This window comes from Amblyomma maculatum, chromosome 2 (assembly GCF_055883805.1).
Source record: "Amblyomma maculatum isolate TAMU_Amacu chromosome 2, ASM5588380v1, whole genome shotgun sequence".
Lineage (NCBI taxonomy): Eukaryota > Metazoa > Arthropoda > Arachnida > Ixodida > Ixodidae > Amblyomma > Amblyomma maculatum.
The window spans coordinates 152327666-152352273 of record NC_139345.1 but is presented as its reverse complement, the minus strand read 5'-3'; the positions used below and the strand labels follow the sequence as shown (position 1 = coordinate 152352273).

Genomic DNA, 24608 nt, shown 5'->3' with positions numbered 1-24608 from the left:
CATATTGCTCGAATTAAACAATATCAACTGCGGGGAGAAAATTTTCAAATACGTGAAGGCTTTCCTCTCAGATCGCACAGCCACCATAGGAATTGGAGAGATCCGATCACCAAAAGTACTCATGCCGAACAAAGGTACACCGCAGGGTTCTATAATCTCTCCAATGCTATTTAACATAGCAATGATAAATTTAGCAAAAAAACTGTTGACCCGCACTGATATTGGCTTCACTTTATACGCGGACGACATCACCATCTGGGCTACTCAGGGATCCTTGGCGCAAAAGGAAGAAGCTCTGCAAGCCGCTATAGACCTAGTCGAGGAATTTGCCGGGGAGAGCGGTCTTCAATGCTCCCCAGAAAAATCCGAACTTATCAGGCTACACAGAAGAAATTACAAGTCCCCAGGAGAAATTCAGCTCTCTCTAGGAGACCAGATAACTAAAGAGAAGGACAAGATCAGAGTTTTGGGGCTGTGGTTGCAAAGCAAACTGAGAGTGGATTATACAATCAAAACACTCAAAACCACAGTCAACCAAATTTCCAGAATGATTAGAAGGGTGACCTGGCACCGGAAAGGGATGAGGGAGGAGGACACCCTCCGCCTTGTACAAGCCCTAGTCGTTAGCAGGATTACCTACGGGCTCCCATATCACGAAATTAGATTCACTGATAAAAGGGCCATTGACACTATCATAAGAGGAGCCTATAAAACAGCCCTAAACCTCCCACCAACAACATCAACGGAACGTCTTTGGGCACTCGGAGTGCACAACAACTTCGATGAGCTCAAGGAGGCAGTTCTAGAGAGTCAGAAACAACGCCTAACAACAACGCAGGCGGGTAGGGAAATCCTGTCAAAACTAGGGCTGTGGCAGGCACTAAGAACTTCTGAGATCAAATCACAAATTCCGACATCCACAAGAAACAACATCTATGTGAACCCGATACCCAAGCACATGCACCATGAGTTACAAAAGGGCCGAAGGAATGCCAGAGTCAAATCATTGGAAAAACAATTGTCTAAAGACGCGGAAGTTGTCTACGTGGACATAGGGGCTTACGGCGAACCTGGCAAGTTCACAATAGCTGCAGTTGACCACAAGAAGAGGCCTTCGATCTATGCCAGGGATCCTGCGGAAGCGGAATCATTGGCAATAGCCATCACCATAAAAACACAAGACAATCAAAAGAAGTCATCACACGTAGTGACGGACTTTTTTCCTTCTAGACACGAAGGCCTAGAAGGAACTGAGGTAGCGAATGATCTAGCCCGAGCTCTCACAAACCGGGCGAATCCCCATCCCTACCTCACCCCTCTCCTAGGACCCTACGGCGACAGGCTGGAACACCTACGGTTAGAAAGAATTTTCTCACCACCACACAAACAACTTCCTTCCTCGGACGCTATAGACTGGAGAAAAATACAAACAAACTCATTCCCTAATCTTCGAATTTTAAATAAGATAAGCCCAACAAAATACACGAGTTACTGTCCTTGGTGCGGTGCAAGCCCCACACTCTTTCACATCTCCTGGGAATGCCAGGACAAACCTGACCCAACGTTAATAGTGCCATGCCCGACACACGAGCAGTGGGAGGCGGCCCTGACCAGCGACAACCTGGACCAGCAAGCCTGGATTATCCAGCTAGTCCGCAAGTCAGCTGCTGCCAGCGGAGCCCTGGACTAGGGGCACCGACCACCCAGCACCTGCGAATTTTTACTGATTATATGGTCATTAAAAGTTTTCTCTCTCTCTCTTCCCAGCCACCTGATATAAGAGTATGGACATATGAGCCCCACCACAGGGAGTTGTTGGCATTTACAAATACACCGGCCTGAAATTTTATATTAACATTTATTATGCCAAATGGCATATTAAACAATAAAAAAGTACAAACGCTATTACAAACATAAACACTCTCGCTAAGTGGTGCTGCAATCATTTACCAAAATCATCCGTGCCAGAGTGCCAAAAGTTCAGCTACATGGCAATGCCAGGAAAGAAAATGTACCTAAATATGTTAGTGCTGCCGCTACTTGTAGATTTTCCTGATTGCCTCGCGTTGTCCTTATGCTAAGGCGTTAAACGCTATTCGGAAATGCTATTACATTCCCACGGACAAGGCCAACGACGAGGTTGAAATGCTTCTGCATGGTGCGCTTGTTTTGAGCAGGCCGCCCTCTCGGTGTGCTCTGCTTGTGTGCTGTGCCTAGCACCGTGATGCCCTAGAGCTCCTTTCCTCGGACCGCGTAATAACATTTTAGAAAGAAAAGTCCTGGTATGCAACGTTTTCCCAATGTCACGAAGGAAATATTTTCATCTTCGAGACGGAGATGCGCCAGAGGTGTGTTGTGGCATCGTACCACCGACGCGCCACCGCTGGGCTGCCAAGGTCGGCGCAAAAGAGTGCGGAAACCTGTTGCCATCGGAATGAACCCTATGATGATTATTATTAAGTATAGAAAAGTTCCTGCGGACTCTGATGCCAAATAATAAACACGTATTGAGTATATCAGAATTGCAATTTCACTTTTAGTCTTTGATTAGGAGAAATGCTGATGCATGTGGAGGTAAAAAAAGTTGATTCTGCCTTACGAGGCTCCGGTCCTCTAGGTAAAAGCACAAGTACAAAAAAACGTTACAGCAGCAACAACCTGGTGCTATATTAAAAAAAGGCGAAAAGAATATATTAGGGCAAATTTAAATGTTAGAACTAGTGCAGCTATTGCAGGATGAAAAAACCTCATCAGATAAAACCACACAATTTACAAGGCCTAGAACACAACGATTGAACTAAATTTGTATTATGAAATGCGTGTTAAGTGCAAGCATCTGAAACACGGTAAAGTCTAATAACGCTTTTAAATGCGAGAACAGTTTTGAAATCCTGTAATAAGGTCTATGTGAATAGGAGTTTGCTAGGTTATGTTCAGTATGAGTTTGAAGAGGACAAGCCTTGTCCTCTACCGGCGCCTCTACCTACCCTCTCCGACACGACACGCAGGCTTCCGGGAGGAGTAGGGGTATTATTTACTACTACGCTAACACTTTAGTATAAGTGATGCTGCAGCTGCCAGTTGGGTCAATTCCTTTAGCACCCCAAGGTCTCGGCTTCTTAATGCTTCATTACATATTCTGCAATCTTCATACTTGCATTTTCCAGGAGCCCTCTTTGAATTTTCTGATGATGCGATTCATGCCGGCAACTCCTCCTCAAAACACGCATTTTTATTCTTGGGTTAGTGCCTCTTCTTCATTTTTGGGTTTGGTTTACGTCCTCCATTTTGAGCCGGTGTAGCTTCCCGCCTGTAGTCTTCTTTATATTTTGCGCTCTCTGCAGCTTAGCCCCTTCCTGCCTGGAACGGGCTGGCTATTTATTAAGATCGAAATAGCATACGAGGTCATCTGCATACCGTAATCAGTTATAAAGCGAGGAGTGGCCTATTGTGTATATCTGAGGGAGCAGGAATGGTCTTTAATGAATAACGTATTTTGATAGCTCATATTTAGTTTTATTTATTTGTAAACAAATAAAGTGGTTTGACGTAAAATAATGTCTTCTAAACGAAGTGTTTTGGATGTTTATTTAGGAATATATCGTGACATATATGCGCTGCATCGCTGGACGTTAAAGAAGACAACGATCACCAACAGTTACACAAAAGACGACAAGGTGGGAGCAATGTTTAGTGCTAGAAGAAGGTTGACGCTGCTGTGATTCTGTGCTTTGTGTGCTGTGTAATCCCGGACTACCCTTCGTGCACTAACCTTGCCAAGTATCATCTTGGTGGAGGTGACTAAAGATCCCCGTGTGCACACATAAATCCATTTAGGCAGCCGAAGGCTGGATTTGTGCAGTGGCCGCCACTTACCTGAGATCACAACGTCAACAACGGCTACTATGACCTCCGAGGCAGCTCCTACCACCGCAACATCTGCGCAACCACTCGTCCTCACAAAAATCCACCACCCTCTCATCTTCAATGGCGAAGACAAGACAGATGTTGACGACTGGCTGGATGAATACGAGAGATGCAGCAGGAACAATCATTGGGACGCGACCATCATGCAGGCCAATCTGATATTCTATTTGGCGGGAACCGCTTACACGTGGTTTCAAAATCACGAGCACGAGCTGGTGACCTGGGACATTTGCAAGCAAAAGCTTCACGACTTGTTTGGGAAGCCCATTGGACGGGCTCTCGCAGCAAAAACCGAAATTTCGTCTCGCGCCCAATCCACCCTGGCCTACATTCAAGACGGGCTCGCGTTGTGTAGCAAGGGTAGGGCACATCCTCAAGGGCATCGCAGATTACGCGTTCAACATCCTCTTCTGCATGGATTGCTCTACCGTCGAGTCGGTACTGCAAGTTTGCCGAAGATTCGAGCAGGCTAAACAACGACGCCTGGTACATCGCTTAGAGCGCCTTCCGAACACGGCAGCCACATCATCCTTCGATAATCTGGCTCCTCTGCAACAGCCTTCTCAGTCCGCAGCAATGACTCGGATCGTCAGGCGAGAACTCGAGGTCTTAGCTCCTGCACCATTCCCATCTCCAGTGTCTGACACTGTGGCCATGGTACAGGCTGTTGTCCGAAAGGAACTTGCACACGTCGGTCTTTCCTCCAACCCCGTACGGCCCTCGTCACCATCGCATCCTGTTCCTGTAGTGACTGCTGCAACCACTACCCAAGCTCCCCCACGTCGCTATGTTAGTCGCAATCCTGCAGAGTGGCGCACCTCAGATGACAGGCCAATTTGTTTTATTTGCTGTCGGGTCAGCCATACTTCCCGTTATTGCGGCAGTCGCACCTTTTCGACACCTCATTCCTATTACAACGGTGACCGTCGGTACTACTACGGACCTCGATGCTTCCCTGCCCAACCTGAACAGCTCCGCCCCGCATATAATAGACCTGGACACTTTTCTCCTCACCGGGATGAACCTTACACCGAAGCCGTCTCAAGTATCCGTCACTCCAGCCGATCTCCATCTCCACGGTCTCGTCGATCTCGTCCACCAATGCCTCGTCGCAACTCCTCCCCATCATACGCCGGCGCCCACTCGGGAAACTAGCGAGTGCAGCGCCCGGGAGTGACGCTGCGTTACCGACCCGGACTATGAACTCGGAACTGACCCACGCACCCAGACGTAACCTCATTGACATTTTTGTGTACGGAGTCTCAGTTTCTACCCTTATGGACACTGGCGCCCACATTTACGACCTCAGCTCCTCGCTGCGTCAGCGCCGTAACAAAGTCCTCACACCTGCTTCCTCATCTACCGTTCGTGTTTGCTGATGACAACACAGCTACTATGATTGGTATGTTTACTGCGGGAATTACCACTGCCGGCCGCCATATCCCTGTCCTATTTACAGTCCTCACCAGTTGCCCTCACGACGTTATATTAGGACTCGACCTTTACTGCACATTTCGCGCTCATTGACTGTTCTTCTGGACTGGTTCATCTGGACCTGCCACTCTGTCCTGACAAACAGGCCTCTGATACTTCAACGCTCCGTCTCCACTCCTCTACATTTACTCGTCTGCCACCAGAAGCTGCAGTGTATGTGTTCATGTCGCCTTTTCCCTCAGTTCCTGATGGCGACTACGCTGTTTGCCCCATAACCGACATGACATTGCAGCGTAGAATCGCTCTCCTTCATAACATCGTGCACGTAGAAAATAACGCTTATATTCACGTCTTGAACTTCGGCCTTTTTGTGTACGGGCTTCCTGAGGGCATTAGTCTCGCTGAACTGACCCCACTGTTTGACGTCACAGTTCCCGCTATTATACCTAACCCTACTGCTAAAGTGTCGACACAACCTGCACCGTCCCCATCTTCGGTGGCCCGCATATCAGGAATGGTTTCATCTAAATTGCGCCCGGACCCTGATCCAGCACGTACGAGTCTTGAATTCATACAGCGACATTTTCGATTTTAGTGTCCGCCCCTTAGGACAAACGTCACTCGTTACACATCGTATCGACACCGGAGATGCCTGCCCAATTCACAGAAAACTTTATCAAGTCACCATTTCTGAACGACGCGTCATACAAGATGAAGTGTACAAGATGTTAGCAAAATACATTATAGAGCCTTCGAGCAGTCCCTAGACATTGGTCGGCTGTCGTGCTTGTTAAAAAGGACAACACCTGGAGATTCTGCGTTGGTTACCGACACCTCAACAAAATTACAAAGCAAGACGTTTACCCGCTCCCCAGGATAGAGGATGCCCTCGACTGTTTGCACGATGCAAGCTATTTCTCTTCCATTGATCTTCGTTCCGGATATTGCCAGATTGCAGTCGACGAACGCGATCGAGAGAAGACCGCTTTCGTCACTCCAGATGGCCTGTATAAATTCAAGGTGATGCCTTTCGGCTTGTGTAATGCGCCCGCAACATTCGAGCGTATGATGGACTCTCTCCTGTGCGGCTTGAAAGGGACGACGTTCTTGTGCTATCTCAATGACGTCATTGTATTTTCTTCTACATTCGAGAGCCATCTCCATCGACTTGATACCATTCTTGGCGTCTTCAGAAGAGCTGGCCTTCATCTGAACTCGAAGAAATGTAGGTTCAGCCGACGTGAACTCAAGGTGCTCGGTCACGTGGTCGACGCCCATGGCGTTCAACCCGATCCAGACAAAATACGTACTGTTCGTGCATTTCCTACACCTCGCTGTACCAGCGGCGTGCGTAGTTTTCTTAGGCTTTGCTCTTATTGTCGGCGGTTTGTACCTAACTTTGCAGAGAAGGCTCGTCCACTCACCAATCTTTTGAAGAACGACACTCCATTTTGCTGGGACCAAGAACAATCCTAAGCCTTTGCTGTGCTCATTGCAGCCGTCACCAACCCGCCCGTCCTGGCCCACTTCAATCCTTCGGCACCAACGGAGGTACGCACCGACGCCAGTGGTCACGGTATTGGTGTCATACTCGCCCAGCAGCAGGTGGGTTGCACTCGCGCCATTTCTTATGCCAGTCGCCTCCTTTCTGCGGCTGAACGAAATTACTCGATCACATAACGTGAGTGCTTAGCCCTCGTGTGGGCCATTACAAAGTTTCGCCCTTACTTGCTGGGCCGCCCGTTCTCCGTCATCACCGACCACCATGCCTTATGCTGGCTTTCTATGCTGAAGGACCCTACTGTACGGTATACTGCTGGGCTAGTTGGTGGTGGTTATCAAACATTATGGCATCGCTGCGCTTTCAGACAAGGACAAAGGACTAGGGACACACACAACTGCGCTGATTGTTTGCAGTTGTGTGTGTCCCTAGTCCTTTGTCCTTGTTTGAAAGCGCTGCGATTCCATAATGTTTGATAGGACCCTACTGGTCGCCTGGGTCGTTGGGCCCTCCGCCTTCAGGAATGCACTTTTTCTGTCGTTTACAAGTCTGGCCGGCTGCACGCTGACGCCGATTGCCTGTCCCGCAACCCGGTAGATCCCCCACCTGCGAGCGAGTGCGACGATGACACATATATGTGTTGGCCATCTCTGACCTTTTAAACATTCGCCATGAGCAGCGCTTAGATCCCAAGCTTTGCAGCATAATCAATCGCCTCATCACTGATCATCTTGATGCTACCTTTACTCTGTTTGTGCTCCACAACGACACCTTATACCGACGGAATATGTGACCAGATGGCGCCGAGCTTCTGCTCGTAGTCCCCGAACACCTACGTAACACCGTTCTTCAACAGCTGCACGACGCGCCACAGCGGGTCATCTTGACGTATCTCGTACGTACGACAGCATCCGCCGCCGCTTCTTTTGGCCAGGCCTCTATCGTTCTGTTCGTCGTTACGTTGCTTCTTATGACCGGTGTCAGCGACGCAAGAAGCCCTCGGCTATGCCTGCTGGATACCTGCAGCCGATCGACATCCCAGTAGACCCGTTTCCCCGAGTTAGCCTTGACCTCCTCGGGCTTTTCCCACTTTCTGCGTCGGGGAATAAATGGATTGCTATGGCCACGGATTATACTACGCGCTACGCTGTCACCCGAGCGATACCCACCAGCTATGCAACTGACGTGGCTGCGTTTCTTCTCCACGACGTCATCCTGCTCCATGGTGCTCCATGCCAGTTGCTCACTGACCGTGGCCGTTGCTTTCTTGCTGGAATAGTCGACGAAATTCTTCGGTACTGCTCAGTTGAGCACTATTTTACCACAGCTTACCATCCACAAACGAACGGCGGCACCGAACGCCTCAACCGCACGCTCACGGACATGCTGCTAATGTATGTCTCGGATGATCACCGTGACTGGGATATTAATTTGCCGTTTGTAACGTTCGCATACAATTCCTCTCGCCACGACACAATGGGCTACTCACCGTTTTATATTCTATACGGCCGCGACCCTCCCCTTCCTTTTGACAGCGTATTGCCTCCCACCACTAACGCCAGTTGCTACGTTCGTGACGCCATCTCCCGATCTGACGTCGCCCGTGTTATTGCTCGTCGCCGACTGGCCTCCTCCCAAAATTCTCAAAACTGGTGCCATGATTCTCGCCACCGGTATGTCCACTACTCTCCGGGCTCTCTCGTCGTGCTCTGGACTCCCGCTCGTAAAGTGGGGCTGTGTGAGAAGCTCTTGCCACGCTACGCAGTACCCTACCGTGTTTTACGGCCAGTCACTCCCATGAGATAAGAGGTCGCCCCTGTACATCCGCCGCGACAGTCATCTTTGCTACGCACCGAGATTGTTTATGTGGCCAGAATGAAGCCGTATTCCCCTTGCAGTAGTTCGTCCTAGTGCGCACCGGAACTGAGCTTTTCGTGGGGGGGGGGGGGGGGGGTTATGTGACATATATGCCCTGCATCGCTCGACGTCAAAGAAGACAACGATCAGCAACAGTGACACAGAATACGACGAGGTGGTAGCAACGTTTAGTGCTAGAAGAAGGTTGACGCTGCTGTGATTCTGTGCTTTGTGTGCTGTGTCATCCCGGACTAACCTTCGTGCACTAACCTTGCCACGTATCAGTATATTAGAATATTATATAAATGTGATGTCACGATGACAGGGATTTAAGGAAAACTGTAACTGGGCACAGACTCAGAGTCAGAAGTACGAGATACAAGAAGAAGCGCACGAGTCTCCAACTTCTTCGCCTCTCAGATTCTACTTGAAACCACAACGTTGCATTATTCCTCTACTTGAAAAAAAGAATGGCTGCGCACAGAAAGAAATGTTCTGGGGGGGGGGGACCTGCGAACTGAGGCTTCGCTCCCTTTATCCTTGTTCATTGTGCTTTCTTGACCCGGTCAGTGATGACGTACGAAAGGGCGCCATGCCGGAGGAGATAATGCGTCATGAAACATTGTGTCACTCGGCGGACGTTGCACGTGGCACCACCATGGTTTCAGCATAACGCGTCAGGCAATCAGTAGCCACGATAATCCACTTATTACCAGCTGACGAGAAAAAAAAGGGCTGTGAAATTCCCTACAACCTTGGCCAAATGGTAATAGCAGTGATAGCGGTGTAATGGTACTTTATGGCGGAGTCTTGCGTTGCTGGCAATCGCGGCAACTTCTAACATATCGATGGACGATTACAGCACGTTTGCCCCAGTAGTACGCCTAGCGCACTCTGGTAAGAGTGCGTGCAAAGTCCAAGTGACCAGCTGTGAGCTCATCCTGGCTAGGATGAAGGATTTAATCGCGGAGATCGGCAGAGATGACCAGAAGACAAGCTCGGCCAATGTTGCCGGCGCTTTGCTTGTCGAGGATTTCATTGCGCGTACAGAAGGCTGACAAGTTCTTGGCAAGCAGTCGAGACACTGTAGAATCGAGACCCTTTGTATGATCGTTCACAGTTTTGAGGTCTACATCAGCCCTTTTACAGGGCCTTTAAATAAGTGGAATTGATGATGCAAATAAAATGGGCGTATTCGTCCCTACTGTCATGGGCCAACTCCACAGGTGCTCGAGACAATGTGTCAGCATCTTGGTTTATATACAGATTTATAAACGAAGAAGTAATAAAATTCCTGCATACGGAAACTCTGCCGCGCAAGACGTCCTGATGGGCATTGGAGACTAGCTACCCAAAAAAAAGCATAATAGTCTGTCACAACTTTAAATTCGCGGCTCTGTTGTAAGGTTGCAACTTTATTGTTTCCCAAACGACGGCGAGAAATTCGTATTCGCAAATTGAATAGTTTGCTTCTGCCCGACGAAGGGCGCGACTGGCATTAGTGATAATTTTTCCTCGCCTTGGCACAAGATCAGCACCTAGACCGATGTATCTGGCTTCGGTGTGAATTTCGGTGCCGGCGTCCTCATCGAAGCGTCCGGGGAGGGGGGCTTGTGCAGCCGTTGGGAACGCACTGATTCGAGCCATCATCTGCGAGAAGCTCCAAGCCCTGAAGCCTGTCTGTCGACATGGGTGTGGTCATTCTTCCACACCTTCCAATGACGCTGCTCTCCGCAACATCATTAAAGAAGAGTTACTAACCATCACCCACCTTATGGCATCCGAACCTTCTGCAACTCGTCCAGCGCCGACCTACGCGCATGTCACTGCACTCCCCCTTTCTTTGGTTCCTCTGCTCCGACCGGCACCAACCTACAATCACGTCAATGCAATGGCGACGGCTTAACCTGCACCACGTTATTACTCACCTTGGCGCCCCTCCCGACCAGTGTGTTATAACGGTGGCATTCGAGGACATATATCACGCTCCCATCGTCGCCGCCTGCAGAACGAGCGCCGTGGTTACGACACCTTCGAAAGTGACTTGCCTTCAACTTCATATTATCAATGCCGGTTTATTTTAAGCCCTTCTTGACGATCCTCCCAATCTCCGGAATCCTCGTCAGAGCATCGGGGGAGCCATATATCCTGACGCCGGTCCCCACCTCCATACCGCCGATTAGTTTCCTCTCTCCGACCCGCAACAACTCTCCCTGTCCGCCATGCGAAAAAACTAAGTGTTGCAGTTTTTGGAAATCAAACTGCACTCTGCGAAATTACTAAATATCCTCCTGATCGCCCGTGTAATTCGATTTCGGTTTTCGCGTAAGGATTACCGGTCGAAGCTTTGATTCATACAGGGGCTGCAATTTCTGTCATTCATGCTGATTTGAGCTAACGTTTGCGAAACGTGACTACACCATATGATGAACCTGAACATCATGGAGCAAATGACGTCCCTTTGCACCCCTCAGCGAAGTGCACCATGCGAGTTTTTATCGACGGCGTCCGCCATCATGTGCAGTTTGCTATGCTCCCACCTTGTGCGCATCTGATGATGTTTAGATGGGAGTTTCTGTCAAGCGCTTCGGCGTTAATTTCTTGTGGCAACCGTGTTATCCATATGACACACATCAATTTTTCATCTGACGTTGCTGGATGACGTCATCCCCTCATTGCCGCCACTGATACTGTTTTTTCTCCTCAGTGCGAAGAAATTCTTACTCTTGTTTCTGACCCCATCACTGACGGGGACGTACTAATCGTATCATTTTATCATCATCTTGCACGTGGCATCGCCTTCCCGTCTAGCCGTCTAGTCTCGTCCGGTTCCGCAACGACTCAGCGACAGTAGCGGCCACTAACACTTCACGTGAGCCCCTCATGCTCCCATAAGGAACTTTTCTCCATTGCATAGTGGATGTTCAACCTTTGTCCCTAATGGTACTCACCGCCCTTCTACCTCAGCACCGTGTTTCTTCACACGTCTCTCTTTCTGTTCTCACAAACACTATCAATCCTAACCTCACGCCGAACCAACGCCAAGAACTGCTGACGTTGCTTCGACACCACCAAGCCATTTTTGATGCCCCTTCCCCACAACTGGGACGGACTAGTGTTGCCCACCATCGCATCATTACTGAAGGCAACTCTATCGTTTGCCGATGGCCTTGAAGAAATTAAAGTAATTGAAGAAAATGTCTACTTAGGACAGGTAGTAACCGCAGATCCGGACCATGAAAAGGAAATAACAAGAATAATAAGATTGGGTAGGAGCGCATTTGGCAAGCACTCGCAGATTATGACTAGCAGCTTACCGGTATCGCTCAAGAGGGAAGTATACAACAGTTGCATCTTACCTGTACTCACCTATGGGGCTGAAACGTGGAGGCTAACCAAAAAAGTTCTACTTAAATTGGGGACAACCCAGAGGGCTATGGAACGAAAAATGGTAGGGGTAACATTAAGAGATAGGAAGTGTGCAGAGCGGGTCAGAGAAATACCTCAAGTTACCGACATTCTAATGGAAATTAATAAGAAGAAATGGGCATGGGCAGGACAGGTAGTGCGAAGAGACGATAACCGATGGTCGCTTAGGGTAACAAACTGGACTCCAAGGGAAGGAAAGCGTAGCAGGAGGCGGCAGAAAGTTAGGTGGGCGGATGAGGTTAAGACGTTCGCAGGGGTCAAGTGGATGCAGCTAGCACAGAACCGGGTTAAATGGAGAAATATGGGAGAGGCTTTCCCCCTGCAGTGGGTATAGTCAGGCTGATGATGATGATGTAAATAACATGCTGCGTCGCAATATTATTTGTCCCTCACCGAGCCTATGGTCCTCCCCAATAGTGCTAGTTAAAAAAAAAGGATGGCTCGGCACGCTTTTGTGTTGATTACCGCGCTTTCAACAAAATTGCCCGCAAGGTGTATACCCGATGCCGCTCATTGATCACGCTCTTGACTCTCTCCAAGGCACCGAATATTTCTCGAATTTGGACCTGCGCTCAGGGTATTGGCAAATCCCTATGCACGATGACTACAAAGAAAAAAACCGCTTTCTCAACTCCCGATGGCCTTTACAATTTTAATGTTATGCCTTTCGATTTTTGGAACGCAACAACGACATTTGAAGGAATGATCAATACTTTACTTTGTGGCCTAAAATAAAGAACCTGTTTATGTTACTTGGACGACATCGCTATCTTTTTGTCAACGTTTAACGACCATCTCACCCTCCTGAATGAAGTCCTCACGTGTCTGGCTTCAGGGGGCCTTCAACTCAACACCAAGAAGTGCCACTTTGCGCAGATGGAAATTAAAATATTGGGACATCTGGTAAGACATGACGGCATTCGTCCAGACCACGAAAAAATAATCGCGGTCTTGAAACTTTCTCGTCCACAACGGACTGCAGATTTGCGCAGTTTTGTCTGCCTGAGGGTCCTACGACTGGCGTTTTATATGGAATTTTGCAACTATTGCTGCTCCACTTCATGAACTATTTAATGCACGCAGCCCTTTCGTGTTGACTGAACAGCGCGAAACTGCTTTTAACGACCTGAAGCACGCCCTCATATCTGATGTGGTTCTTGGCCAATTCAGTGACAGCACACTAACTATTCTGCACACTGATGCCAATAGTCACGGTCCTGGCGCTGTACTTGTGCAGTGCGATGCAACTTTGCGTGAGAACGTGATTTCATTCGTCAGTCGGACTATGACTCCAGCTGAGGAAGACTACACCATTAGCGAGCAGGAGTGTCTTGCCTTATCTGGGCTGTCCAAAACATTTCGCCCTTACCTATAGGGTCGGCACTTCACAGTTGTGACCGATCACCATGCTCTTTGCTGGTTGTCTTCGCTCAAAACTTTGACAGGCTGACTTGGTCGTTGGATTCTACGCCTGTCAGAATACCATTTCGACGTCACTCGGGTCGCCAACACCAAGACGCCGACGCTATTTCTCGCTGTCCACTTTCAGAATCAGCTAACGGTTTTTCTGCCCAATGCATTTCCACCTCTGATCACAGCCGACCATCTTATTTTGCGACGTATATCAAAACAGGTTCTTTTGATGACTCTGAGAATTAGCACGCTCTCGGTTCACAGCAGTTAGCCGATGCCTACTGCCGTCCCATCTTTGACCGCTTTACCCGCATTTCGGACCCAATTCTCGGCTTCGCCGACAGCTTCACAATCTCAAGCTCGAAAATGGCATCCTACGCCGCTACGTGTGTTGCCCTGATGGAACTCGCTGGATACCAGTCGTGCCGCGTGTGCTTCGCCCACGTATACTGGCGGCTCTCCACGATGACGCTCCTGCATGTCATTTTGGTTTTGACAATACCTAAGACCACGTGATAAACGATTCCTTTGGCCTGGCCTATCTTCCAGCGTTGCCAAATACGTCGCATCCTGCCCTCTGTGCCAACGTCGCAAACGGCCGACTTCTTCACCCGCTGGCCTTCTACAACCCCTTTCCGGTCCCGCCACGCCATTCGACGTAGTTGCCATTGACTTATATGGTCCCCTACCTCTCTCCGATGGGGTTAACCACTGGGTTATGACAGCTGTCGACCACCTTACACGCTACACTGAGACAGCACCTGTACCAACTGGTTCCGCTCAAGAATTATCAAATTTATTTTCACGGTCAATTGTATTGCGTCATGGCGCTTCTAGGGTGCGCCTAGTGAACGCGGGACGGCGTTTTTATCGACAGTCATTGCCGAAATTCTTCACACGTCATCCACTTTCATAAGACAACCTCAAGCTACCATCCCCCAACTAACGGTCTGACTGAGCGATTTCATCGCACCTTATCGGGTCCATGTACATCACACCAGACCATCGAGATTGGGACACTATAGTTTATAATTTGTCACATTCGTATATAATAGAGCAGTATATCGGACTACCAGTTACTTTCCACTTTTCCTCGTTTATGGCCGTCCTCCCACTTCAATTCTCGACGCTTCCTTCTATTCTACGCCCGACTACTTCACATCAGTACCTACCCAGTTCTTATCTCGTGTGGCCAGGTGGAGTCATCTTGCCTGCTGTAACACAGCAGCGCGCCAGGAAGACCGCAAGAGTCGCTATGATTCTACACATCGCGTGGTCTCTTTTCGTCCTGGTGATGAAGTACTGTTATATACACCACTGCGCACGCCTGGCCTTAGTTACAAATTACACCTCCGCCACCTTGGCCCCTACGAGGTCTTTGGTCAAACTTCCCCAGTGAACTACAAATTCACGCCTGTTGGTCCCCCAGCCGATTGACGCCATCGTGGAACTGAAATTGTTCATTTTTCTCGCTTGAAAAGGGTTGAGCGCCGCGGTGCATCGGTTAGTTGGGAGCGGCCAGGCTGGCTGCTCCGACCTCAAGGGCAGATTGTGAGCATTCCATGGATCTTTTATTTGTGCATGTCTTGATCTTCTTCTTTCATTTCTACATGCCATCGTCATCGTCCCGCACACGCCTGGGTTCGTCACCGGATTAAAACGCTTGACAAAGCATCGGTGGCCTTGCCGTCACAACCTTGCCGTCTCGACCTAGCCTTCTTTTACAATACATTGGCATCCATAAAATACGTTTTTCGTTGGCAAAGTGTCTGAAATACGGCTACGGAATAGTTCCGAAATCATTTACTTTATTGCAATCAAGTAGGATCATTCTTAGATTTTTCGCTAATAGGATAGGTCGAAGCATATATGATTGTATCCCGATAAATCATTATGTTTATGGTGTCGTGAAAATGGGTTCCAGGGGAAATTTTTTTCGTCTCTGAGGGTCAAGGGCGTCTGCGACGAAGGATTTGAAATATGGCTATAGAATAGTATAAAAACAATTTACTTTATCCCATTCGAGTAGAGTATTTCTTTGACTTTTTGCTAATAGGATAGGTCAAAATATATATAATTACATCCTAAATGTTTCTGATTTTGAGCTCCAAACCAACTTTGAATGAACATTCCCGTGCTCGTAACTGTCAATCCTAAAAAAAACACTTAACTAGGAAAGTTTCACGCGCCGTGGGGACCATGTTAAACTCACGCAGCACACCTTACTATTTCCTTGACTGCCATTGCTTCGTGACGCGCTCTTCATGCTTATACATCGCATATCCCTGTTCTTTTACACTTTCGTTCATGATACAAATATCATATGTCTTACCTTGCACATTCATGGCTGTGGTCGCATTCGAAACAATGTGTCTTCAAGATATCAAAGAATAACTTTCCAACGATGCGAGAAGCGGCACTTCCAGCATTCAGAAGGCAGTTGAAGAACTTTCGGTCAGCAGCGCAGGACGTCCTGGAAGTACCACCAAAAGAACAGGCGTTTCACATCATTGGCGAGTGTATGCCAACATTGCATTCACAATTTGTGGGCGAAACTTTTATTCTCCCAGCCGCAACATTGAAGGTAAGAAGAGATGCAGTTTGAGCTCTAAACCGGAGGTGCGCCCTTACTTCATACCATGCGACTCACGTTAGGAGGATAAAAAGCTGTACTTTTGTTTTATCCTGTAGGAGGATAAAAAGCTAGGACTCGTCACGGCTGCGCCGCCACTGCTTCGCTGCAACGCCGCTCGCCTGATCACGTCGCCGACCATGGCGTTTTATGTGACGCACCGCCGCCATAGTGTTCTACTACACTGTATACCACCACTTCGTGGGCAGCCGCAGCTGCAGCTTCACCGTCGTCATGCCACCCCCGTTAGCTGCGCTCACTTCGAGTACTCGCTCCGCACAGCCGTGCAGGCCGGGCCCAGTGACAGAAGGGTTCGGCACAGAAACTTTGCCAAACAATAGGTAACCTTACTTAACTAGAGTTTGGGCTCGTTTCACCAGATATGGCAGCGTCAAACCATTGACCATTTTTCATGAAGCGAGTGAACATGCAGGGTGCACATAGTTCTATTGCGTGCGGGAACTGATGCTGATTCCCCTTCCTAGCGCCTGTCGCTTAAAGCGGCTGCGTATAGAGTGCGGAAAAAAACAGACTATTTAGATTATTTGGCCACGAGCATGGTATCATCAAAACTAGCGCATCCATTTTCAGTTTTCACTTTTGATGGATTATAAGACACAGAGTCAATCCGCTTTCTGCGCGAGGATGTGGCGCCATCATGCGGGAGCGGGCGAGGAACACATTGGACGGCAGTGTAGCAGACGACGCGAAAGCGCACCGTACGAAATGGCCACGCCAACGCAGGTAGAAAGCGAAAGCTTCCCCACTTTTTTGGCCTCGGAGCGGAAAGTAGTGACTGTGATTGCAGCATATCATGTTCATGCAGTATGGGGGAATGTAGAGCGTTTTCACAATCCACTCATGACGCACGTACGCATATACTATCTTCGTATTGTAAGAGCGTGTACTGCGGGCCGTGTTCAAGGTGACAGAATGAGACGCTCTCAGCGTGCAGGTTATCGGCAGACAGGAGAGCGCGGGCAGAAAAAGAGAGAGGGGTATCTCAAAAGGCAAAGCAGCGAGTGGTTTGTTGATGCTGCACAGCTAGGTGGAATCGTCTCCTGTGACTTCTAGCGGCGCATATGGGCGGGGTTTCTTGAGTTACCGAGCACAATGCGGTCACCGCGGCGCCGCCATGGTGCAATGGGCGTCGCTTCCTCCTCGCGTCATCTACAAGCGTGCAGCTTTGGGATTTCATCTACGAAGCTCGGCAGAGAGGCACATATAGACACCCCCAGAAAAGGACATTGTCGCGGCCGGAATGCACACCTGCAGGAAACGCGCTGCATTTTTCTGGTAACGGATGATTCAGCGCTGTAGCCGGTTTCTGCCCTCAGGAGTCAGAACGGATGTGGTCGCAGTGGTGAAAAGGTTCTCGGTGCGCAGATAATGGTCATTCTGTCGTGAAAGGATCCACAACGTTCCTTTCTGCCTCCGCAGTGATTTCAGCGGAATCAACAACTTGGTAACACATGTGCATCTCCTACATATCGGATGCGCATCTCGGTTAGGAACCAAACCTGTTCTACGTCCAGAGCGATTCACTCTGCAAGTGAACGAGCATGAACCCTCCAGGAGACTCATTTATTGTGCCGGGCGGTTTCCTTGCTGTTGCAAACGGTTGGACGAAGACGACGATTATCAAGCTGCCTAACGAAGTGCATCTGATTGCGTACACCAAAGGAACAAAATCCGGATGCTTTGGCGTGCACGAAGGCGAGCCTTTTTTTTTTTTAAATACTGTGCGTCGTGCAAGAGCGTCAAGTGCGTCATATGCTCCGAGCAGCAAAAACAGATACTACAGGTATGTATGCATCTAAACGAAATATGCATGATGAAAAGTACCTACTGGAGTTTTCACCCAGGCTGTAGCGCACCAGTGATAGCTGCAATGAGGATTTCTTCGGTGCGTGATTGCTTTAGTTGCGCCGGGGCCTGAAGACAATGTATTTTGTCCTTTTATTTATGTGCGAAAGTGCTAGGTAGCTTAGATATCACAGGCGGCTGTGTGCGCTAGGCCGCAGTATTTAGCATGTTTTATCGTGACTGCTACCTCACTAACAAGAAAAAAATACGGCGTTTTAATGCACTGCCGTTCGCGAGCCTCATGACCAGCTCAACCTCGCGAACGGCTCGCGAACGGCGGTGCATCACAACAAACGCCCAATATTTTTTTCTTTTTAGTCAGGCGGCAGTCGCGATAAGACATGCTAAATATTACGGTCTAGCGCACACATCCACCTGTGATATCTGCGCTACCCGGCCTCTTCAAACGACAAAATACATCGCCATCAGACGCGCCGAACAAATGCTCATTGCGGCTATCACTGGTGGTTACAGGCTTGGTACAAACTCCGGTAGATCATGCACATTTCCTTTAGATGCATACATACCTGTAACGAAAGGTTTTTGCACAGTCGAGAGTACGCAGTCGGTTGCTAAGGTCGGCCATTCACATCTTGACGCTTGGTGGCCCTAATCGAAGCTTCACGTCGTTGCTGGCTGCGGCTCGGGGAAGGAAACCTGAAAAACCGCGTCTTGCATCTTGGCACGATTAGAGAGTGGCAACCGTACGCGGCAGATGTGGTTGGCATCGCTTTGCCAAGCCTGTGAAGGCCACCGTGCCGCCCGCTGCCGCCAGCCCCCGTTCACTGGCGGCGCCGAGAAACGCCGTCGACGCCGTCCAAAGTGTTTCCATCGGTCGCCGCTACGACTTCGCGCATGCGCAGAAAACTCGCGCAAAAGGCGGATTTAAGACGTTAAGCAATAAAAACAGGTGTACATCAATTCGGTGTTTTAGATTCACTGCATTTTTGTTTTTATAATAGTGAGTTACTTGACCTGCATTACAATCAAATGGTTTCTTTAGTATGCAACGCTGACGCACATGTTTGTTGATCACATGCAAGGCAACACTGAAAAGGAAAAAGAAAACGAAAAACTTATTTTTTAAGGTTTATTTGCAGGGCTGACTCAAGCTTACCCTGGTGCCTGACAGCAGGGCCTGACATTTCCCCCTTCGCAGGCAAAGCACCTGGGCCGTCAGGCAGAGTTTCGATAGTGGCAGAGTTTGTCCAGCCGCGGTGGTGGAGTGGTAAGACGCCTTACTACTGCGCCAGTGTACCGGGGTTTGATCCTGAACGCCGGCGGCGGTGTTTTCACGGAGACGTAACGAAGTGGCGTCCTTGTGCTGTGCGATGTTAGTGCACGTTAAAGATCGCCAGGTTGTCACTACGGAGACCTCCACTACGGCACGTCTTTCTCTCTTTCCGTCTTCACTCCTACCTTCCTTCCTTTCCTTATGGCACGGGATAAGTGTCCACAGGACAATTGTGACAGATACTGCGCCTTCTCTTTCCCGTGAACGTATTATGTACACGATTATAGCTTCATCCTTGCGGCATGGGGGTGGTGGTAATGCTTATTTTATTTATATACAAAAGAAAGGAAAAGATGTTTTGCTGCAGATGTGGGGAACTTGGTCATTGCTCGGATATGTCCGATAGTGAAAAACCTAAGTGCCGAGGCGGTGGGGTGGTATCGCCGCCCGAAGATCACCAGTGCACTCCTCAATGTCGCCTATGTGGAAAGGGCCACCTAACGGGAGACAGACGCTGCAAAGAACTCTTCCGTACACCCTACGTTATCAAGAAGAGAAAGTGGGAAGCAACATTAGCCGCCGAGGAGGCAGCCAAAAAGAAGCTAGCCGCCGAGGAGGAGGCCAAGAAGCTGCAACAGGTCCGCTTTAGTCGCCGCGATGGCCGTAGTGAGTCCCACAACCGGTTCCAGAGCCGTACAAGAACCCGTTCCTCTAAGTTCCACGCGACTGCAGCCGCCGTCGTCCAAGACGATAACGGAGGGCTCTCGACCAAAGCAGCAGCAGCAGCAGCAGCAGCAGCAGCAGCAGCAGCAGCAGCAGCAGCAGCAGCAGCAGCAGCAGCAGCAGCAGCAGCAGCAGCAGCAGCAGCAGCAGCAGCAGCAGCAGCAGCAGCAGCAGCAGCAGCAGCAGCAGCAGCAGCAGCAGCAGCAGCAGCAGCAGCAGCAGCGGCAGCGGCAGCGGCAGCGGCAGCGGCAGCGGCGGCAGCAGCAGCAGCAGCAGCAGCAGCAGCAGCAGCAGCAGCAGCAGCAGCAGCAGCAGCAGCGGCGGCGGCGGCGGCGGCAGCGGCGGCAGCGGCAGCAGCACCGGCAGCAGCAGCGGCGGCAGCAGCAGCAGCAGCAGCGGCGGCAGCAGCGGCGGCGGCGGCGGCAGCAGCAGTAGCAGCAGTAGCTATTCAATGAGCTATTCGCCAAAGCGCGAGTGATCGCGAAAGGAGGACCCCTGTTGATAGTAGGGGACTTTAAGGCGCATCACACGGCATGGGGGTATAGATACACGCAGGTAAAAGGACGCGAACTTGGAACAGCATTCAGCAGAATGGCGTATTGCTTCTGACGGATCCCCTAAACCATCCCGCCAGGGTAACAGCGTTTCGATAGACACATCTCCGGAATTAACTCTAACCGGAGGCTGCATTTACGCCACGTGGTGCAACACAGGTGAAAATTTAGGCAGCGGCCATAAAATTATAGCTGTCGTAGTAGATAACTGCCCACCGGTCGTCCGTACAAAAAGGTAACGTTGGTGAACTGGGAGGCTTTCTGAAATGGCCGCACAGGTGACCAGGAAGGCATAAGTAACATTGACGATTGGAATAAAAAGGTCATTCAGTCGGTCAACGAAGCAACGGAGGAGGTGGAGGTTGAAGAAGGCATTGAAGGAGTAGACCGTCACATGGTCAGGCTCTGGCGTAAGAAGGATCTAGAAATGAGACTCACAAAGAAAATAGGGAATAGGAACTTTCGCAGAGAATTGGTAGCACTTAACAAAGAAATTGAAGAATATGTGCTCTTTTTAACGAGGCTAAACTAGGGCAGCTTTTATGAAAAACTGGACAGGAATATCGGGAAGGCAAGTACGTGGCACTTACTTCGGCATCTTCTAAATTGGAGGCCAGGCAGCAAATTCACAGGCTAATACATACCTTTGATGGGACCGCGGCTACTATCATAGCCCAAGTCCGAGACCGGTATTTGAACTGTGCAGAGGGTATAGGCCAACAAATGCCTGATTACAAGGGCCAGGAAAACCCGGAGCTAGACAGCCCGATAACGGTTGCCGAAGTCCGGGCAGAAATAAATAGACTGAGAACAAAGACTGCTGCAGGTCCGGACAAAGTCAACAATCGAATGCTAAGAAACTTGGACGACGCGTAGATCCGACACCTCGCAGCATTCATGCAGGAGTGTTGGGAGGCCGGTCGGCTGCCGGCGACATGGAAGGCCGCAAACCTCGTATTCCTCCGAAGCCGGGAAGCGGCCGGGTTTCGAGCACTTGCGTCCGATCTCGCTCAGGTCATGCGTGGGGAAACTAATGGAGCTTGTTGTTCAGGCCCGGCTGAACCGGTTTTTGGAGGACAACGATATCTATCCGAATACCATGATAGGATTTAGACCGCATTTGGCCGCATGCGATGTCATGCTGCAGATAAAAGAACAGATTATACACAATTCAACAGTAGACACCAGGGTGATCGTTGGTCTAGACGTGTCAAAAGCTTTTGACAACGTGAAGCACTCGGCTATTCTGCAGAATCTCAGTGCATTGGATGTTGGAATTCGCACGTACAGCTACATACGCGACTTCCTAAGCGATAGGACGGCAACTATCAGTATGGGGGGACACACAGTTATTCGAGTGGGAAACAAAGCCACACCACAGGGATCGGTGTTGACCCCGACGCTGTTTAATATCGCCATGATTGGTGTCCCCGCAAAACTAGAGGAAATCCAAGGGCTACACCATACATTATATGCAGATGACCTGACTCTGTGGATGTGCAGGGACAGTGACGGTGAAATTGAACAGACACTCCAGCGGGCAATCGAAGTTATAGAAAGATACTTAGAACCGATCGGGCTCAGATGTTCGGCCGACAAATCGGAAGCGCTCGTTCTCACGTCAATGCGATCGCCCCATCGTCGGCGTGTAAAGCAGGATAACCCGGAAATAACACTCAGGGTCAACGGTAACGTTATACCAACGGTGGCAACAATTAGAGTTCTGGGATTACGAATTCAGGCCAACGGCAGGAACTCGGAAACGATATAGAGGCTAGACGCTAGCACCAGTCAAACCTGTAGACTCCTGAAGCGGATCGCAAACAAACATGCGGGCATGAAAGAAGCTAACCTCCTTAGGCTAGTCCAGTCTTTTATAATCAGTAGGATAGTCTACGTGGCGCCGTATTTACGGATTCACAAGGCAGAAAAGAAGAAACGTGACGTTCTCATTCGTAAAGGGATAAAAATGGCACTAGGTTTACCACCCAATACATCGACAAACAAGATTATGAGACTAGGGGTCTCCAATACCCTCGAAGAGCTCATTGAAGCTGCAAGGACTTCACAATACCAGAGACTGTTGTGCAGTCGTACTGTTCGGAGCATTTTGGAAAAACTGGGGTATGAGCCGCAAGCATGCTCCAGACGTACAGAAAAAGTACCTAGACAGGTTAGGGCAAATTAAAAATACCTCCGATCCACAAAAATATGCACCCCGTTTACCATGAGAGTCGAAGGAGTGATAGAGCAACAGCGCTGCAAGCCCGTTTTGAGGGAAGACAGGACGTCTTATATACAGATGCCGCACAATGCGCGAACGGTAGGGGACGTGTTTCAGTAGCAACTAGAGAAGACGGGGGCTCGGTAGTTTGCTGCAGCACCAGAAATTCGACCACAACGGAGGCGGAAGAGGTGGCCATCGCGCTAGCTCTAACACAACAGCAGGTCAAAATTATAGTTACAGACTCGAAATCAGCGATTAGAAACTTTGACGCGGGCCGCACTTCGGCCATAGCAGCAAGAGTGTTGGCCAGTCGTCCACCACCGGCAGAGCAGGTCGCGCTCATTTGGACACTGGCGCACCTGGAGTTGAGGGGGAACGAGGAAGCGCGCGTACTGCCCCGAGTATTAGCTACATTCCGGGATCCCAGTGACGACTTATGCGCAACCCCGTACCCCTTGCGCGATGAGGAGCCCCTGCAGTTCGACGATGACCTTAACACCTACCAAGATATCCTAAATCATAACAAATTAGTCAGCGTGTAAGCAACTCACCAAAAGCGAGGAGGTTATGGGGCGTGAGCTACAGACTGGAGTATTCCCGAACACCCAGCTTTACAGCAAGTGGCACCCGGAAATTTTTAGCCCCAGGTGCAAGCGCTGCGATGGCATAGCGGACATGATCCATATGATATGGACGTGTCCTAGATTTGGAGAACCTGACAGAAATGATGAGTTCTGGGAGGCACTACTTCTCAAGCAGGACGAAAAAGGGCAACGAGAAGTCATCCGTCTTGCTCTGGCCGCTGCTCAGATCCAAGGGATCCAGGTCGACGGCTGAGGGGGAGGACATGGTTGGGACAAAGCTTCGCCTCGGATCCTCACCAACCTTTTGACGGCTGCAATAAATGTTATTTCTCTCTCTCTCTCTCTTGCCAGCCCCGGTATCTGCTATCTGATATCCGAAGCCCCTGAACTGGGTGGCGGAAATAAAAGTGGTGAGCGATAGGGAGAAAGGAAATGGTAGGTAAAAATTAAAATATATATACACTATAGAACAATATACAGTAGTTTGCTTGAGGCCCACCCGCAAATGTCTTAGGTGACTAAACACTCGGCACATCGGACGGGCCTCCGCACTAGCTCTGCGTTCATGTAAGTGTTTACGACGCCCAGAGGTGCACACTTTAAAAAGCATTGACGGCCGACATGGGACGATCAACCGTAATCGTCCAGAATGACATACGCGGAGCGATCTGTGACAGCGCGCACTATCCGGCGATGTGAAATAGGCGGGTCATCAAGTCCGCCTGTTCGATATATTCACACAGGCTCACGTGTGTTCACTCGCGGACTCGCGCACTGCCCGGCAACCACAGGAGCACAGCTACGCTGTCCGGAATTACCCCCTGCGCTCTGTATGCCGCCAGCAACTCACGCCGCGGTTCGGCTAAAGCGGCGCAGTGGAGTACAAGATGTTTGAGAGTTTCTACTGCACCACTGACGTCACACACGTCACTGGTGGCAAGTCCGGGGCGCATCCGGTGTTCCCCAGCCCACACACATCCAATGCATGCACGCAGAATCATTGCACGTTGCAACCGAGTCAACGAGCGGCCGATGACACTGTGAATGCGCTATCCTCTCGCGATGCGTAGTTCGAGGTGCTGCGTGCGGAGGTAGTCGTCGATTACCGCACGCCCGTCCTCTAAAGCGAGTTTCTCGTCGCTAGGAGGGAGTTCATCTGCTGCGGTGATTCAAAGGCGGCTGAGGGCGGCGCGGGAGTCGCATAGCACGGCACACCGGGATGGCGGC

The 24608-nt window shown here is 49.8% G+C and overlaps 1 protein-coding gene across 1 annotated transcript in view; it reads right to left on the bottom strand.

Annotated features, from left to right (window-relative positions):
- The window catches only part of LOC146200191 (acidic phospholipase A2 PA4-like), a 92625-nt gene that overhangs the window by 49653 nt on the left and 18364 nt on the right, over positions 1–24608 (bottom strand). Inside the window, exon 4 of the mRNA XM_084592289.1 lies at positions 15894–16034. Coding sequence (XP_084448415.1) covers positions 15894–16034 — 141 coding nt within the window. The remainder of the gene's footprint in view (positions 1–15893; positions 16035–24608) is intronic.